This window comes from Microcaecilia unicolor, chromosome 2, assembly GCF_901765095.1.
Source record: "Microcaecilia unicolor chromosome 2, aMicUni1.1, whole genome shotgun sequence".
NCBI lineage: Eukaryota > Metazoa > Chordata > Amphibia > Gymnophiona > Siphonopidae > Microcaecilia > Microcaecilia unicolor.
Genome location: NC_044032.1, coordinates 109,569,894 through 109,588,289, shown reverse-complemented (window position 1 = coordinate 109,588,289; position 18,396 = coordinate 109,569,894). Strand labels below are relative to the sequence as shown.

At 45.0% G+C, this 18,396-nt stretch overlaps 1 protein-coding gene across 3 annotated transcripts in view; it reads right to left on the bottom strand.

Annotated features, from left to right (window-relative positions):
- The window catches only part of ERBIN (erbb2 interacting protein), a 405,835-nt gene that overhangs the window by 116,378 nt on the left and 271,061 nt on the right, over nucleotides 1-18,396 (bottom strand). For all 3 annotated transcript variants that reach the window (XM_030193205.1, XM_030193207.1, XM_030193206.1), the window contains exon 17: nucleotides 16,483-16,604. In XM_030193205.1, coding sequence (XP_030049065.1) covers nucleotides 16,483-16,604 — 122 coding nt within the window. The remainder of the gene's footprint in view (nucleotides 1-16,482; nucleotides 16,605-18,396) is intronic.

The window sequence follows — 18,396 nt, the reverse complement described above, 5'->3', positions numbered from 1 at the left end:
TTAATGAGAAAGGCTGGATGGAAAACAGAAAGATATTGATTTGGCAAAATGGCGGAGGGGGGGGGGGGAGAGGCAGATTACTACTGAGAAGAGTCTTCAGAGAGAAAGAGAGAAATGTGGGAGGGGGCTTGATAGGAAAAAAACTGAGGGAAAAAGTGATAGGAAAAGGACTCAGGTGAAAGTTACTTATGGAGAATGGTTAGGGAGAAACCGTAGTGAAGAGAGGATGGACAGAAATTGGTGAGGTGGGAGCTGAAGGGGGAGAGACTGGCAAGGATGTGCTGGGATGAGACGAGAGAAACAAATGGGGATGGCATTGATTTGAGAGGCTGGTAACATAGGACTGATGGTGTGTGAAGGGAGAGACTTGTGGAGAGGGGCTAGGGGAAGGAATGGGAAACAACTGGTGAGGAGATTCTGATGGACAGTGAAACTGGCAAGAAGCAGTTTAGCTGGGGAGGAATGAGAGCCCTTACCGCCACCTGTTTTGTAAGCAGCAACAAAACAGAGTTTAAAAGGGGGTTAGACGGTTTCCTAAAGGACAAGTCCATAAACCACTACTAAATGGACTTGGGGAAAAATCCACAATTCCAGGAATAACTTGTATAGAATGTTTGTACGTTTGGGAAGCTTGCCAGGTGCACTTGGCCTGGATTGGCCGCTGTCGTGGACAGGATGCTGGGCTCGATGGACCCTTGGTCTTTTCCCAGTGTGGCATTACTTATGTACTTAACAATGGCTCATGCACTAATCCTGTGCTAATCAAGTTAGTGCACAGTAATGTAACTGCACTGATTACCACAGACATTTCCCCTCGGCAAAAAAAAATCATTTTTAACACGCCAATAACGTATTCACATGTCAAAAGTACTGTGGGATGCCTCAGCGCGCTCTACATTATGCCATGTTAAGATGCGGTAAGCACGCATTACTGCTTACTGCAGCTTGGTAAAAGGGCCCCTAAATTAGATTATTAAATTGTGATATTTTGTAACTGGGTAAGTGGCATTATCAAAAAATACCAGCAACTCAGCTTAATTAGGGAACATATTGTCAATATAAATAAAAATGGCAGGAGATAGTCCTTAGCCAGATTAACAAATTCAAATTTCTTGAGAGAAGATACAGACATTAAGCAGAGTTACTCAGTTTGGTTCATGCCTATGTTGGACCTCCAACTGACCAATACTGAGTTTTCATGAATAGCCAATATAACCTGCAATACACAATCAAATGGATCAAGGGCTTCCTAACCACCAGAACATATCAAGTGAAATCTAACACTAACTTATCATCACCGTGGAAACCAAACTGTGGAATACCACAAGGATGGGAAAATTAGGTTCTTACCTTGGTAATTTTCTTTCCTTTAGTCATAGCAGATGAAGCCATTACGTATGGGTTATGTCCATCAACCAGCAGGGGAGATAGAGAGCACTCAAACTTTCACAGTGCCCTCTTGGCCAGCTAGCTCCACTGCCTCTTCAGTATTTGAAGCTTCCAACGCAGTATGGCAAACCGCAATGGGAATCACAAGAGCTTTCCTCACAGCGAACGATGGCCCATCACAAGGGCATGAACTCATAAAGGAGGGAATGCACATCCTCCTGGAGGGAATAAACTCATCCTCCTTATTGTATAAGTGGAGGGGAACACACGCGCCTCCTGGAGGGAATCACACATCCTCCCAACACACTGGAGGGAATGAACTCATCCTCCTATTTATAGAACTGGAGGGGAACACACGCGCCTCCTGCAGAGAATCAACACATCCTCCAAAAAAAACATGCTGGAGGGAATGAACACATCCTCCTAAATTTAAAACTGAACATGAATCCTGAAGATTGTTTTCCAACTTTCTCCCAAGGAAGGAACTTCAGGAAATTTGAACAGAACCTGAAAAACAGATTCACAGCATACAGACAATCATACAGGGAGGGCTCATGGCTTCATCTGCTATGACTAAAGGAAAGAAAATTACCAAGGTAAGAACCTAATTTTCCCTTCCTTGTCATCAAGCAGATGAAGCCATTACGTATGGGATGTAACAAAGCAATCCCTAGATAGGGTGGGAACAAGCCACACCACGCGCTAGCACTTGTGCACCAAAACGCGCATCCCTCCTGGCAGCCACATCCAGCCTGTAATGTCGGGCAAAGGAGAGCTTAGAAGCCCATGTTGCTGCACTGCATATCTCTTGAAGAGAGAGTGCTCCAGTTTCAGCCCAAGAGGAAGAAATCGCTCTAGTAGAATGTGCCTTAAAGGCTACAGGCGGAACCCTGCCAGCCAGCAGATAAGCTGAAAAGATAGTTTCTTTGAGCCAGCGGGCAATAGTGGCTTTAGACGCTGGAGACCCTCTGCGAGAACCGGATAGCAAAACAAACAGATGATCAGAAGTCCTGAAAGAGTTAGTAACTCGCAGATACTGCAGCAGAGTCCTGCGCACATCTAAAAGGTGCAGCTGCCCAAAAGATTCTGGAAACTCTTCCTCTGAAAAAGAGGGCAAGAAAATAGGCTGGTTTAAGTGAAAGGCTGAAACCACCTTAGGCATAAAGGAAGGCACGGTCCGAACCGTGACTCCTGACTCTGAAAATTGCAGAAATGGGTCTCTACAGGACAGCGCCTGGAGCTCTGACACCCGTCTCGCCGAGGTAATGGCCACCAGAAAAATGGCCTTCAGTGTCAAGTCTTTCTCCGATGCTCGCCGAAGCGGCTCAAAAGGAGATGCCTGCAGGGTTTTCAAAACTAGCCCCAGGTTCCAAGCTGGACAGGGTGCTCGCACTGGAAGTCGGAGCCGAAGCACCCCTCTAAGAAACCGTGCCACATCTGGGTGAGCAGCCAAAGACACGCCTTCCACCTTACCACGAAGGGAGGCCAACGCTGCCACCTGCACCCGCAGGGAATTATAGGCCAAGCCTTTTTGTACACCTTCCTGCAAAAAGTCCAGAATCGGCGAGACAGGAGCCTGCATTGGAACAATGGCTCTGGAAGCACACCAAGACTCAAACAGGCACCAAATCCTGGCATAAGCCACGGAAGTGGACCGCTTGCGGGCTTGCAGGAGAGTGGAAATAACTTTATTGGAATAACCTTTATCCCTCAATTGCGCCCTCTCAATAGCCATGCCGTAAGACCAAAGCGGCCGGCGTCCTCCATGGCTACCGGTCCCTGAGTGTTCAGTACCAGAGGTAACGGCAGAGGAGCCTCCAGGAGCATCTGTCGGAGGTCTGCATACCAAGGTCTCCTTGGCCAATCCGGGGCGATGAGGACCACTTCTCCTGGGTGCAGCCGAATCCGCAAGAGCAGGCGCCCTATCAAGGGCCATGGGGGAAACACATAAAGTAGACCCGGAGGCCAGGGTTGAGCCAAGGCATCCAACCCCGCCGAGCGAGGATCTCTCCGTCTGCTGAAAAAGCACGGGACTTTGGTATTGGCACTTAGTACATAAGTACATAAGTACATAAGTAGTGCCATACTGGGAAAGACCAAAGGTCCATCTAGCCCAGCATCCTGTCACCGACAGTGGCCAATCCAGGTCAAGGGCACCTGGCACGCTCCCCAAACGTAAAAACATTCCAGACAAGTTATACCTAAAAATGCGGAATTTTTCCAAGTCCATTTAATAGCGGTCTATGGACTTGTCCTTTAGGAATCTATCTAACCCCTTTTTAAACTCCGTCAAGCTAACCGCCCGTACCACTTGTCGCCATTAGATCCATCACGGGCTTGCCCCATTTGGCACAGATCTGCAGGAATACTTCGTCTGCCAGATTCCATTCTGCTGGATCGATCTGATGCCTGCTCAGATAATCGGCCTGCACATTGCTCTGACCTGCAATATGAGCTGCCGACAGACACTGAAGATGCAGCTCGGCCCAGTGGCAAATCAGTTCGGCCTGCGCGGCTAGTGCTCTGCACCTTGTTCCGCCTTGTCGATTTATATAGGCCACCGTTGTCGTGTTGTCCGACATCACTCTGACAGCCAATCCTTCCAGGGTCACTTGAAAGGCCAGAAGCGCCTGAAACACCGCTTTCAACTCTAGGCGGTTGATGGACCACTCCGACTCCTCGGGTGTCCATAGACCCTGGGCATGCTTCCCCTTGCAGTGTGCGCCCCAGCCCTTCAGGCTGGCATCTGTTACCACTAGGCACCAAACGGGGAGCGTCAGCGGCATTCCTCGCCGCAGCATGCTGTCCGAGAGCCACCACTCCATGCTGAGACGGGCCGCAGGGAGCCAAGGAAGTCTGCACTGGTAATCCTAAGAAATAGGAGACCATCTCCGGAGTAGGGAATACTGTAGAGGTCTCAGGTGCGCTCTCGCCCAGGGTACCACTTTCATCGTGGCTGTCATCGATCCCAGCAGCTGGACAATGTCCCAAGCTCGCGGGCGGGGCATCCTCAGGAGCAGACGGACCTGATTCTGAAGCTTGCACCGCCTTAGCTCGGGTAGGAACACATAGCCCGAGACTGTGTCGAACCTGGCCCCCAAAAACTCTAGAGATTGTGAAGGGGACAGGTGACTTTCGGCCATATTGACGACCCAGCCTAGAGATTGCAGTACTGAGACCACTCTGGCTGTAGCTTGTAAGCTCTCTGTTGCAGAGTCTGCTCTGATGAGCCAGTCGTCTAGGTACGGGTGAACCCTGATACCTTCTCGCCTGAGAAAAGCAGCTACTACCACCATTACCTTCGAAAAGGTTCGGGGAGCTGTGGCGAGGCCAAAAGGCAAGGCTCTGAACTGGAAATGTTTTCCCAACACCGCAAACCTCAGAAACTTCTGGTGCGGGGGCCAAATCGGTATGTGCAAGTAAGCTTCTTTCAGGTCTAGAGACATGAGAAACTCTCCTGGCTGAACCGCCGCAATGACGGAGCACAGGGATTCCATGTGGAAATGCCGCACTCTCAGGGACTTGTTCACTTCTTTTAAGTCCAGAATAGGGCGAAAGGACCCACCTTTTCGTGGCACCACAAAGTAGATGGAGTATCGGCCGCAGCGTTGCTCGGCGGGAGGCACCAGGGTCACTGCCCCTAACTGAATCAGACCTTGTAAAGTCTCCTCCACCGCTGCCCGTTTGACGGCAGAACCGCATCGGGACTCCACAAACACGTCTCTTACTGGGGTGTTGAATTCTATTCTGTATCCATCTCTGATCAGGTCCAGAACCCACTGATCTGAGGAAATCTTGGCCCACTCCTCGACAAAGAGGGAAAGCCGTCCTCCGATGACAGGCATCGAGGAGAGGGCCGGCGCACCATCATTGAGAGGGTCGCCCCTGAACTCCTGGTCTTGAGCCACCGGCTGCAGAACGCTTGTCCAAGCGAAAGGAGTTCCTCTGCTGACCACGGGCACGTGAAGTGAACCCAGCAGAACGCCCCGGGCGGTACTTTCTAGCTTCACGGAAGCAAGGTCTGTACGAGGAGTGGACCGCCTGGCCCTTAGAGGAAGGCCTCTGCCTATCTTCGGGCAAGCGCTGGGGTTTTGGATCACCCAGGCCTTTCACAATTTTCTCTAACTCCTCACCAAATAGGAGAAGTCCTTGAAAAGGCAACTTCACCAACCTTTGCTTAGAGGCCATGTCCGCTGCCCAGTGTCGTAGCTACAGACGACGGCGAGCCGCCACTGCTACTGCCATTTGTTTAGCCGAAGCTCTGACAAGGTCATAAAGGGCATCAGCCAGAAAGGACAAGGCCACCTCCATCTGCGGAGCCACATCCAAGAAGGGCTCTGCTCCATCTCCGGGCTGAGCCACTGCCTGTTGCAGCCAAGCTAGGCAGGCTCTCACAGCATAACAGCTGCATGCAGACGCCCGAACAGTGAGACCTGCAATTTCAAAGGACCGTTTCAACACTGTTTCCAGCCTACGGTCTTGAACATCCTTCAGGGCAACACCTCCTTCAACAGGGAGGGTAGTTCTCTTTGTCACCGCAGTGACTAGGGCATCCACTGAAGGCATTTGAAAACGAGCCAAATGCCCCTCACGCAGAGGGTATAACTGCCCCATAGCCCTGGAAACTCTCAAAGGTCCCTCGGGGTCAGCCCACTGAGCCGAAACAAGCTCTAGGATGGAGTCATGCAAAGGGAAGGCCCGAGCAGCTTTCTTGGTACTAGCCATCCTGGGATTACCCGAGGAGGCCATGCCACTGTCAGGATCTTCAATCGAGAGGGCCTGCAGGGTATCTGAAATAAGCGCTGGCAGCTCATCACGGTGGAAAATCCTCACCGCGGAGGGATCATCCAGATCCTGTGGTAAATCCGCACCTGACTCTGGTTCCTCAGACCAAGAACGTCTGTCAGAGTTCTCCGAATCCTCACACCCCGACCACGGGGGGAAAAAGGTGCACCACAATCTGAAGGGGAATTAACCCTTCTGCGCTTATCTTTAGGCCAAGCATCCGGGAAAAAAACCTCACTGGGCAGTCCCAGGCCAGAATCCATCGGGGGGGGGGGGGGGGGGCAATCAGAGGAGCCTCAGGCGACCCTTGAGGAAGGGCTCTTTTCATCATGTATGCTTTATGCAGCAAAAGCACAAAATCCAGGGAGAAATCTCACCCTGGGCACCCAAATCCTGTCCGGTGCTAGCCACTCCTGAAATAACCTCATCTCGAGGTGCCCCACCCGGCTCAGGTCTCTCCGTGTCCACGGAGGCCGCGCCATGCGGTGTAAGCAAAATGGCGCCCGCTGCCAGCTCAGAGCGGGAAGAAACATTGCTCGCCATGCTCGGGCCGGCTCCTACGCCAATACAGCACGATTTACAGAGCCCTGCTGCTGATTTGCGCTTGCCACAAGTGGAACAGTGCTTTACATTGTCCGCAGCCATCGCCGAAAAAACGGCGGTAAAATCCAAAATGGCGGTTTCGCGCCAAAATCGCCCCGATCGCGGGCCCACCCCGGAGGAGTTGGAAAACACTCTTACCTCAAAGGATCTAGTGTACAACTACGATCCTGCTGAAAATCAGGTCAAAAACCTCTGTTCCAGCGTCTCTGCGTTTAAAAACGCAACGCGACTTTTTTTTTTTTTTTTTAAGCTGTGAGGAAAGCAGAGGTATTGAAGACTCCGGAGGCTCAGATGAGTGGGAAAGGCAAGGAAAGGGCGAACCTATATGCCTGCATCCACTGTTGGTGGGTAAGGACAGGGAAAGCAAGGCAATATGTCCACATCCACAGAGGTATGGGTAAGGCAGGGAAAGGGCTAACCTATGTGCCTTTAAAGTGAAGCTGCTATAGCCTCCAACACCCCGGTTAACAACTGGCAAGCCAGGAACCACCTCCCGGCAGATTTTTCTGGAGCTCGAACAAGCTGCAGCCACCCTGCTAAGGGAGATAGAGAATACTGAAGAGACAGTGGAGATAGCTGGCCAAGAGGGCACTGTGAAAGTTTGAGTGCTCTCTATCTCCCCTGCTGGTTGATGGACATAACCCATACGTAATGGCTTCATCTGCTTGATGACAAGGAACATCATTATCACCGATCCTTTTTAACCTCATGATGACCCCACTAGCCAAAGCCCTATCCACTCAAGGCCTCAACCCATTCATTTATGCAGATGACGTCACAATATATATCCCATACAACAAGATCTGTCAGAAATCAACAACGAAATCAAGCTCAGCTTGATCATCATGGACTCATGGGCAAATGCATTCCAATTAAAACTCAACACAGAAAAAACACAGTGTCTCATCATCTCCTCCCAACACAACACATACAAACCCCAAAACCTAAGCATCCCAGGTCACACTCTCCCCATCTCAGACAAGCTAAAAATTCTCAGAGTAACAATCGACCGAAACCTCACTCTAGAGAACCAAGAAAAATCTACCATAAAGAAAATGTTTCACTCAATGTGGAAACTGAAACACGTGAAACCATTCTTCCCGAGGGCTATATTTCGCAACCTGATACAATCAATGGTACTAAGCCACGCAGATTACTGCAATGGAATTTATGCGGGATGCAAAGAACAAATTATAAAGAAGCTTCAGAACGCCCAGAACAAAGCAGCCAGGCTTATATTTGGAAAAGCACATTATGATAGCGCCAAACCCCTCCGAGATACACTGCACTGGTTCCCAATCAAAGAACGCATTGCTTTTAAGGTCTGCACCATGATTCATAAAATTATACACGGCGAAGCCCCGAGATACATGACGGACTTCATAGACCTACCAACCAGAAACACAACAAGCTCAGCACGAACTTACCTAAATCTCTACTACCCAAGTACTAAAGGACTCAAATACAAATCAACTTATGCATCCACCTTTTCTTACTTAAGCTCACAACTATGGAACGCGCTGCCAAAGATGGTAATAACAACGAACAACCACCTAAGTTTCCGTAAAGAACTAAAAACAAACCTGTTCAAAAAGGTATACCCCACTGACCCAACATAAAAACCTAAGTTCCTGCGACACTGCAAAACCAAAGACTGTAATGTACATACCTTACCCTCATCCCACCTCCCTAAGTTCCCCAATGTATTTACCAAATACGAACCTTCTTTTACCACAATAACACCTGTATTTGTTCAAACCGCAACTGGCGAATGCTGTTGCAGTACCATGTAAGCCACAATGAGCCTGCAAATAGGTGAGAAAATGTGGGATACAAATTGAACAAATAAATAAAATAAATAAATACTAAAACCCTGTGGTTGCTATTAGTATTGCAGCATCTAATTATTTGTAAAGTGATATCCTGAGGCCACTGCTCGCACTGCAATATCCATACCAGACACACATATATGGCCTAAAAGCATGCCAAAATATACACTAAGCTAGGTCAAACTGCTTGTGAGAGTATCCAAATGAAACAATGTGGTGATTTAAATGCAGGCTAGCAGTTTCTGAATTCTTGTCCTTAGTTTTAACTAAAATCAGTAGAACACGCTCCATGAGTTTTCTTTGCCCTTTTCTATATGAAATCAACATTAACTGGAGCAACTTAGTATTTCCAAAAAGACTTCTGTGACAGAACAGTGCGTTTTAAACTTGTAAAATTGCCTTTATTAAACCTTGAACTGTAGTTCTCTAGCCAGCAGATGGTGCATGTTTTATGTTAAAACTGTAATAGAAAAGTGAATGCCCTCTTTAAGTTTCACTCAGTGAAGAAGTGAATCTACATTACTGTGAACAGTATACTTTTAAATCTTATTTCCAAAGCTAGATGATTCTTCTGATAAGAATTTCTTGAATAAATAGGATTTGACCATTTTGCAAAAATTTAGGTAATCAGTTTTTCTCCTTAGTTCTATTGATAATCAGTTCCACAACTTAACTACAAAGTAGGGGAACACAACAGCATGAATAGATTTATTCATTAAGCCCTCCTTGCAACTGGGGAGATGAAGTTGGAGAAAGTTCCGAACTCTGAACAAGGCGTTTCTTAATGGAAGGTCATTTAGAGTGTACACGTAGTCTGGGGCCACACCATGTATCATTTGAAAGACAAAAACTATGATCTTAAAGTATAACCTGGCCACAGGAAGCCAGTGAAATGCTCGTAGTAGGGGAGTGGATCTGTGATAGCGTGTGACTTTGAATATCATGCATGTTTTGAGCTGTCTGTAATTTCTTAAAGCTTAGTTTTTTACATCCTGCATATAGTCCATCAAAGTAGTCCATCTGAGACAGTATCAATGTCTGAACGAGAAGACGGAATGTCGTGACTGAAAAAAAGACCTCTGACTTTTCTCAGTTTCCAAAGAGTTCTACATGGTGCCGCTGCTGCTGCGCCCGGCGTCACCATGATGAAGTTTTGCTTCAGGCGGCAGGGCAACGACCCTCAGCGCGAGGTGAAGCAGGAGCTCTTCGCCTTCAATAAGACAATGTCACAACATACATTACTTACAAATCTAAACTGACAGAAATAACCAAAGAAATCAAGATCAGCTTAAACATCACGGACTCTTGGGCAAACGCATTTCAACTAAAACTCAACAAAGAAAAAACAACTGTCTCGTCATCTCATCCCAACACAGCACGGACAACCCCACAATTATCAACACCCCAGATTACACCCTCCCTATATCAGACAGCCTGAAAATCCTTGGTGTCACACTGGACCGCAACTTAAAACTAGAGAGCCAAGTGAAAACCACAACAAAGAAAATGTTCCACTCAATGTGGGAACTCAAACGCGTAAAACAATTCTTCCCGAGGGAAACATTTAGCAACCTGATACAATCAGTGGTACTAAGCCATGTAGACTACTGCAATGGAATTTATGTGGGATGCAAAGAACAAACCTTAAAGAAACTTCAGACAGATCAAAACACAGCAGCCAGGCTTATCTTTGGGAAAACGTGATTTGAAAGTGCAAAACCCCTCTGCGAAAAACTACACTGGCTCCTAATGAAAAAACGCATTGCTTTCAAAATCTGCACTATGGTTCCCAAAATAATCTATGGTGAAGCCCTGGGATACATGACAAACTTGATCGACCTACCAACTAGAAACACATTTGAATCAACACAAATGTACCTAAACCTGCACTACCCAAGCTGCAAAGGACTCAAATACAAATCAACTTACGCATCCAGTTTTTCCTACATAAGCACACAACTGTGGAACGTATTACCAAAAGTCTTGAAAACTACGTACGACCACCTACACTTTCATAGAACACTAAAAACTTACCTGTTTAAAAAGGCATACCCTATCAATCCAACATAAATGCCTGATCTCTGCAAAAAAAAACAAACAAAAAACAAACAACAACACATAATGAACATAACAACCCTTCTGTGCACGATTCCCTTAAGTAGCTATACCACATGAACGTTACCTTACCACAACTTCACTATGTATTTGTTTACAACGGAGTCTGCAATCGCCCCTCCGGTATTATGTAAGCCATATTGAGCCTGCAAATAGGTGGGAAAATGTGGGATACAAATGTAACAAATAAAAATATCTTTGTAGTGACCTCTTGATATTTGGTTGTCAATTAGATTTTGGTTTACTATGACTCCAAATATCTTTAAAGCTTTTTCTAGTGGATAACTGGTTTGAGCAGTTGTGAAGTTATTATATGATCTGGGGCTGTGCTAACTTATTACTATGAATTTGGTCTTCTCTTTGTTTAATTTCTGCCTCAAAGCTGATGCCCATGTCTCCATTGTATGAAGCCCTGACTGAATCATTCCAGTTGCACTACTAATGTCCCCTATGAAGGGAATATATATCACTAGTAAAAATGCCCGTTTCTTAAGGGAAGGAAACGGGCGCTAGCAAGGCAATCCCCCACCCTCCCTCACTGTTCCAGACTGTGCCCTCCCTCCGATTTCACCCCCCCCCTCCGCGATCCTGTCGACCCCCCTTCTTGGCGAAAACCATCCCCCACCGCCATGGAGTACCTGTGCTGACGGGGGACCCCAACCCCCGTCAGCCGAAGTCCTGTGCTGGACTTCGCGGCGTCGCTTCCTCAATGATCTTCTGTTGAAGTTCCTCTGCGTGCGTCTGACATCAGTGCGTGCCTGCCTAGCAGACCACCTCCGAGGGAGGCACGGTACCAGGCACATTAGAACGTTGGCGGTGAGGATTATTATATAGGATTACATCATCTGTGTATATGCATGATCGTAATCCTCTCGCTTCTAATTTTCTTCCCATAGGTGCCATCAAAGTATTGAACAAAATTGGTGATAGTGGGGACCCCTGGGGTTCCCCAAACTTAGGGGCCCAGAGAGTAACATAGTGGATTACGGCAGAAAAAAACCTGCACGGTCCATCCAGTCTACCCAACAAGATAAACTCATATGTGCTACTTTCTGTGTATACCCTACCTTGATTTGTACCTGTCCTCTTCAGGGCACAGACCACATAAGTCTGCCCAGCACTATCCCTACCTCCCAACCACCAGTTCCGCCTCCCACCACCGGCTCTGGCACCCAATCTCAGCTAAGCTCCTGAGGATCCATGCCTTCTGAACAGGATTCCTTTATGTTTATCCCACGCATGTTTGAATTCCGTTACTGTTTTCTTTTCCACCACCTCCCGCGGGAGGGCATTCCAAGCATCCACTACTCTCTCTCAGTGAAAAAATACTTCCTGACATTCTTCTTGAGTCTGCCCCCCTTCAATCTCATTTCATTGAAAGGGGAGATATTTGCTAGATAATTTGACTTCAGATGATCTTGACCTAACGAAACCTGTGAATCAGTTTAACATGGCTCTTCCTAATCCGATGCTGTCTAGCAGATGAAGTAGTATGTTATTGTCCACCACATCAAATGCGCTGGACATGTCAAATTGGAGTAGTAAGACTTTTCTTCCCATGCTTACCTCTCTTCTAACTTTGCTCACAAAAGAAATTAATGTAGATTATGTGCTGTTTTGTGGTCTAAATCCTGATTGGGATTGATATAGGACCAAGTGATACGTAATCCATTAACTGGAGTGATACTATCCCTTCCATGACCCTAATAGTGGGATGGAAGGCACTGGCCTGTAATTTGTTACTGGCCATGATGTTCATAAGGATTGGGGTATTATGCTGCCTTTTTTTTCCCTGGGAAATGCCCTTAGTAGAAAAGAAAAATGATTTGTTAGTAATTCGATAAGCCAATTGGGTGATTCCCTCATTATGAAATTAGAACATTCATCCAGCATACAGTGAGACTTTGCATATTTTTTCAGATGAATGTGGACCTGTGAGGTTCAGGTTCTGCCAGCCCACAAGGGCTCACTATGGTGCTCAACATTGTCCAATGTGTGACACTGGTTTGGCTAGTCCTGCTAGCCCACAAGGGCTCACTATGGTGCTCAACATTGTCCAATGTGTGACACTGGTTTGGCTAGTCCTGCTGTTATGATGACTACGTTTTGTTCAAAATATAAAGCCAGCTACACCACAGTAGGTGAAACTCTTTTTTTTTTTTTGTTACATTTGTACCCCGCGCTTTCCCACTCATGGCAGGCTCAATGCGGCTTACATGGGGCAATGGAGGGTTAAGTGACTTGCCCAGAGTCACAAGGAGCTGCCTGTGCCTGAAGTGGGAATCGAACTCAGTTCCTCAGGACCAAAGTCCACCACCCTAACCACTAGGCCAGTCCTCCACTCCAATATTTGTGGTTGCCACAGTTTTAATGTCTAATAAACTGTTCATGAATACATATATTTTTGATGTTAAGGTGACCTGACCCTATGTACGTCTCATAATATTCAGCAGCACTTGATTGGAGAATGCCACTAAATATGTCTGACCGCCACAAATGTTTAGTGCTGGGGCATTCCTGAGACAATCAAGTGGACTCAGAATTTTCCTTGGTACTGCCGATATCCATTCCCAGTGCCTGGATAACTACTAACCAAGCACACAGGACCGCTAAAAATCATTCCTAACTATACCCTGTTAGAAATCCAGATATCAGAACTGAATATCAATGGTACCCAGAAAACTTCTAGGGGCCACTGAATACCTAGATATTCAGTGTTGGCAGCGCAGGCTATCCTTACGTCAAAGTTTTGGTGAAACACTTCCCAGCTCTTCAGAATAGCCATATTGGGTTATATGTTATGTTACACAGATCTTCTAGTCTGCAATTACCAAAATTTTGGTTCAATATGGATTACATTACGAGAACAGGAAATAGGAACCCAGGTATATAAACAGCCTAACAAAAACAGTTGTAACTAACAAATGTACACAATTAACATACATTTTACCGAATAGGGTGTCAGACCAATGGTCCATAGCCCAGTATACCTGCTTCCAAAAGTGGCCAATCCAGGTCATAAGTAACTGGCAGAAAACCAATTAGTTGCAACATTCCAAGCTACGAATCCTGTGGCTTCCCCCATGACCATCTCAACAACAGACTATAGACTTTTCCTCCAGGAGCTTCTCCAAACCTTTTTTAAACCCAGATACATTAACTGCTGTTACCACATCCTACAGCAGTGAGTTCCAGAGCTTAATTATTTTTGAGTGAAAAAATATTCCCTCCTATTTGTCTTAAAAGCATTTCCATATAATTTCATTGAGTGTCCCTGGTCTCTGTACATTTTAAAAGACTGAAAAATCATATCACTTCTACCCATTCTAAATCACTCAGGAATTTGTAGACCTCAATCATATGCCCCCCTCAGCCATCTCTTTTCCAAGCCGAGGAACCCTAACCTCTTTAGCCTTCCTCATATAGGAGGAGTTCCACTCCCTTTATCATTTTGGTTGCTCTTCTTTGAACCTTTTCTAATTCCACTGGATCTTTTTTGATATATGGTGACCAGAATTGAACACAATACTCAAGATGAAGTAGCACCATATTGCGATACAGAGGCATTATAATATTTTTGGTCTTATTCTGCAACCCTTTTCTAATAATTCCTAGCATTGTTTGTTTGTTTTTTTTTTTTTTTGCTTCCACCGCACAATGGGCAGAAGATTTCAGCATATTGTCTACGACACCTAGATCTTTTTCTTGAGTGCTGACTCCTAAGGTGGATCCTAGCATTAAGTAACTCTGATTTGGATTATTCTTCCCAATATGCATCACTTTGCATTTGTTCACATTAAATTTCATCTGCAATTTGGATGCCCATTCTTCCAGTTTCCTAAGATCTTTCTGCAATTTTTTACAATCCGCATGTGTTTTGACAACTTTGAATAGTTTTGTGTCATCTACAAATGTAATCACCTCACTTGTTTTCATATCATTTATAAATATGTAAACGAGAACTAGGCCCAGTACAGATTCCTGCAGCACTCCACTATTCACCCTCCTCCATTGAGAAAAATGACCATTTAACCATACCCTCCGTTTTCTGTTCAATAACCAATTCCTAATCCACAGACAGGCATTGCCTCCTATCCCATGATTTTTAAAATTTTCTCAGGAGTCTTTCATGAGGAACTTTGTCAAACGCTTTCTGAAAATCCAGATACACTATTTATTTATTTATTGCACTACATTAATCGTCTCACCTTTATCCACATGTTTATGTCTTCAAAGAAATAAAGCAAATTGGTGAGGTAAGACTTCCCTTTGCTGAACCTATGCTGACTCCGTCCCATTAAACCATATTTTTCTACATCTTCCATCATTTTATTCTTTATAACAGTCTCCACTATTTTGCCTGGCACTGAAGTCAGGCTTACTGGTCTGTAATTTCCCATGTCACACCTGGAATCCTTTTTAAAATCAGTGTTACATTGGCCACCCTCCAATCTTCAGGTACTATGGATGATTTTAATGACAGGTTACAGATCACTAACAAAAGACCAGCAATTTCATGTTTGAGTTCTTTCAGTACCCAGGGGTATATGCCATCTGGTCCAGGTGATTTTGCCAATTTTGCTCAGTAAGTCTTCCAGGTTCAAAGAGATTTCATTCAGTTTCTCCAAATCGTCATCCTTGAAAACCATTTCCAGTACAGGTAGATCTCTTATATCATCTTCCACAAAGACCGAATCAAAGAATTCAATCTCTCCATTATGGCCTTATCCTCCCTGAGAGCTCCTTTTGCTCCAACATGATCTAACACTCCCATGGATTCCCTCACAGGCTTTCTGCTTCTGATGTACATGGAAAAGGTGTTACTGGGATTTTTAGTCTCCACTGCAAGTTTTTCTTCATATTCCCTTTTAGCCTTTATCAGAGTGTTGCATCTAACTTGACACTACTTATGTTACTTCTTATTTTCTTCAATCAGTGATACAACAGTGTGTCCCAGACACGCTTGTTGAGTATTACTGTTTAAAGTGAGTTAACAGGTTAAAATATTTAATTCTTTCTTTTTGCTGTCAAACCTGTGGGAAATGTGGTTAAGAATATGTGGTAATTACAGCACCTTCTGCAGAGCAGAGGTATTTATTTTTTCTTTGCATCTTTCACGTTACCCAGTGTTACTATTTTTAGCATTATTGTACAGCTTCTCGTGCATTACTTATGTATTTGATATATTAAATCTAAAAGTCACAGTCTCCTGTATTACCTGCATATCTATGCTGTGTACATAAATGCCATTACTGCAGCAGGATTCCAGCGCACTATATAATATTTTATTATTATGCAACTGGATGATAAACACAAGAATATGACTGGCTGCCTGATACCTCATCTTACAATGTAAAAACTAATATCATGAAATAATGTTTTATAGCCTTCAGAAACCTATTTATTAAAAGAAACTAGGCATGAATTCACATGGATGTAGAGTTCACACTGCAGTTGAGATGCGACAATATTCCTACCTAACCACTACCTGCCATGTCTCATTTCCTTAACATATCATTAATGCATCAAACTTCAAGATATAGCACAGTAGCACATGTAGATTCATCATGAATTCGACATTATCTGTGATGCTGGTTTGGCACCACATACCATCCAAAGTATTCTTAAACAGAAAAATCTAGAAAGAGTAATTATTTCAAAATGATTTGCTATTCTATGCTAACCAGTTTAAGTATAATTAGCTTAGATCTCCACACAAGCTAATAAAGAAATCAGAAATACGAATAAAAAAAATACTGACCCGAGGTGGTGCTTCTCTTTCATCTTTGTCTTCATCACATTCAAATGCCACCTGCGCACGCTGCTTCCTCTGCTCTTCCCACAAAGTGGGATTGAAGCTCTCATTATCGGAGACAAATGTAACTGAATAAAGCCAGAAAACAAACTTCTCAATAAGTAAACTATAAGAAACTAAAATGGTGGAGGACAATAATATTTGTAGGTGACACTTATGTTGCTCTATGTGCCTGTCAAAGGCTAGAAGTGACAGAGCAAGAATATTTCTATTTGTCTGGCAGACCACTGAAGCACCTATTGCACTTCTGGTTAAATCACTTATTTGTCATTCACCAAACTATTCTAGCATTATGGTTCTTCTAGAAAAGTAGTAGGAAAAATGAAAATAATTGCATATGCTGCATTCATCATTGATCTATGAAAAGCCTCAATTTTTTTTCAAATTTAGGATTTCATAATAGGTTCTCTACTCCAGTACACATACCTCATACCTATACTTATCCAGACTGGCCTGCCTCCTCACCAATCCAAACTAGAAGGATCACAAAGAGGCATAATTCCTTCCCTGCTTCTTTGGTTCTAAGGAAGGGAGGTCAGTTTTCATGAAACAGCCAAAGGAAAAGCATGTCTAAGCTACAAGCAGTAGTCCTAAACTTGACCTCCACTAGGCATTTTTTTTGTTCTAGTGCACAAAGCAAAAGGTATGCTGTTTTTTGCATCATTTTGAGTGCTGGAAAAACAAATAGAATAATAAAAGCTGGTTCACTCCTCTGTTCCATAAGGATGGCTGCCTTTGGAATAGTTATACCAGCTTCTTGGCGTTCCCTCCTCCCCATGATGTACAAGTACATACACAGCACCAGCCACAAATTTACAGTGAACCAATTTGTAATGCAGTGCTGAGGTTAAGTGAATTATCTACCCAATATTTTGTTGGGCTGCATTTCATTTTTTTCCATATTTGCTGCATAATTTCACTGCTAAATCTGTACAGTTGTATTGTCTGAAAGTAGCAGAATATACAATTCAAAATTAAATTATACATTAACGTAGTCCTATGAAGCAAATTCACAAAATGTTTCCTAGTTGCAGGAGGATATGATACATAGCAGGATCCTATATTTGCATTCTATCAGGCTTATTTTTGAAAGTGATCGCCGGCCATTTTCCGACATAAATCGGGAGATGGCTGGCGCTCTCTCAAAAGTGGCAAAATCAGTATAATCGAAAGCGGCTTTTTTGACAGCATGGCCACTTTCCCGTTGCCTCGCCGGCGAAAGTTCAAGGGAGCGTGTCACTGGCGTAGCAAAGCGGGACATGGGCGGGCATGGGTGTGGCTACCAGATGGCCAGCTTTCGCGGATAATGGGGAAAAAAAAGCAGCATTAATCAGTATTTTGCCGGGTTTACTTGGTCCTTTTATTTTCATGACCAAGTCTCAAAAAGGTGCCCCAACTGACCACATGACCACCGGAGGGAATGGGGGATCACCTCCCTGTAGTCCCCCAGTGGTCACCAACCCCCTCCCACACTAAAAAAATAAAAATAAAAACTTCTTTTTACCAGTCTGTATGCCAGCCTCAAATGTCATACCCAGCTCCCTGACAGCATTATGCAAGTCCCTGGAGCAGTTTTTAATGGGTGCAGTGCACTTCAGGCAGGCAGACACAGGTCCATCCCCCTCCCCCCCCACCTGTTACACTTGTGGTGCTAAGTGTTGAGCCCTCCAAACCCCCCCAAATCCCACTGTACCCACATGTAGGTGCCCCGCTTCACCCATAAGGGCTATGGTAATGGTGTAGAGTTGTGGGGAGTGGGTTTGGGGGGGGGGATTTGGGGGGTTCAGCACCCAAGGTAAGGGAGCTATGCACCTGGGAGCTATTTGTGTATTTTTAAAACATTTTTAGAAGTGCCCCCTA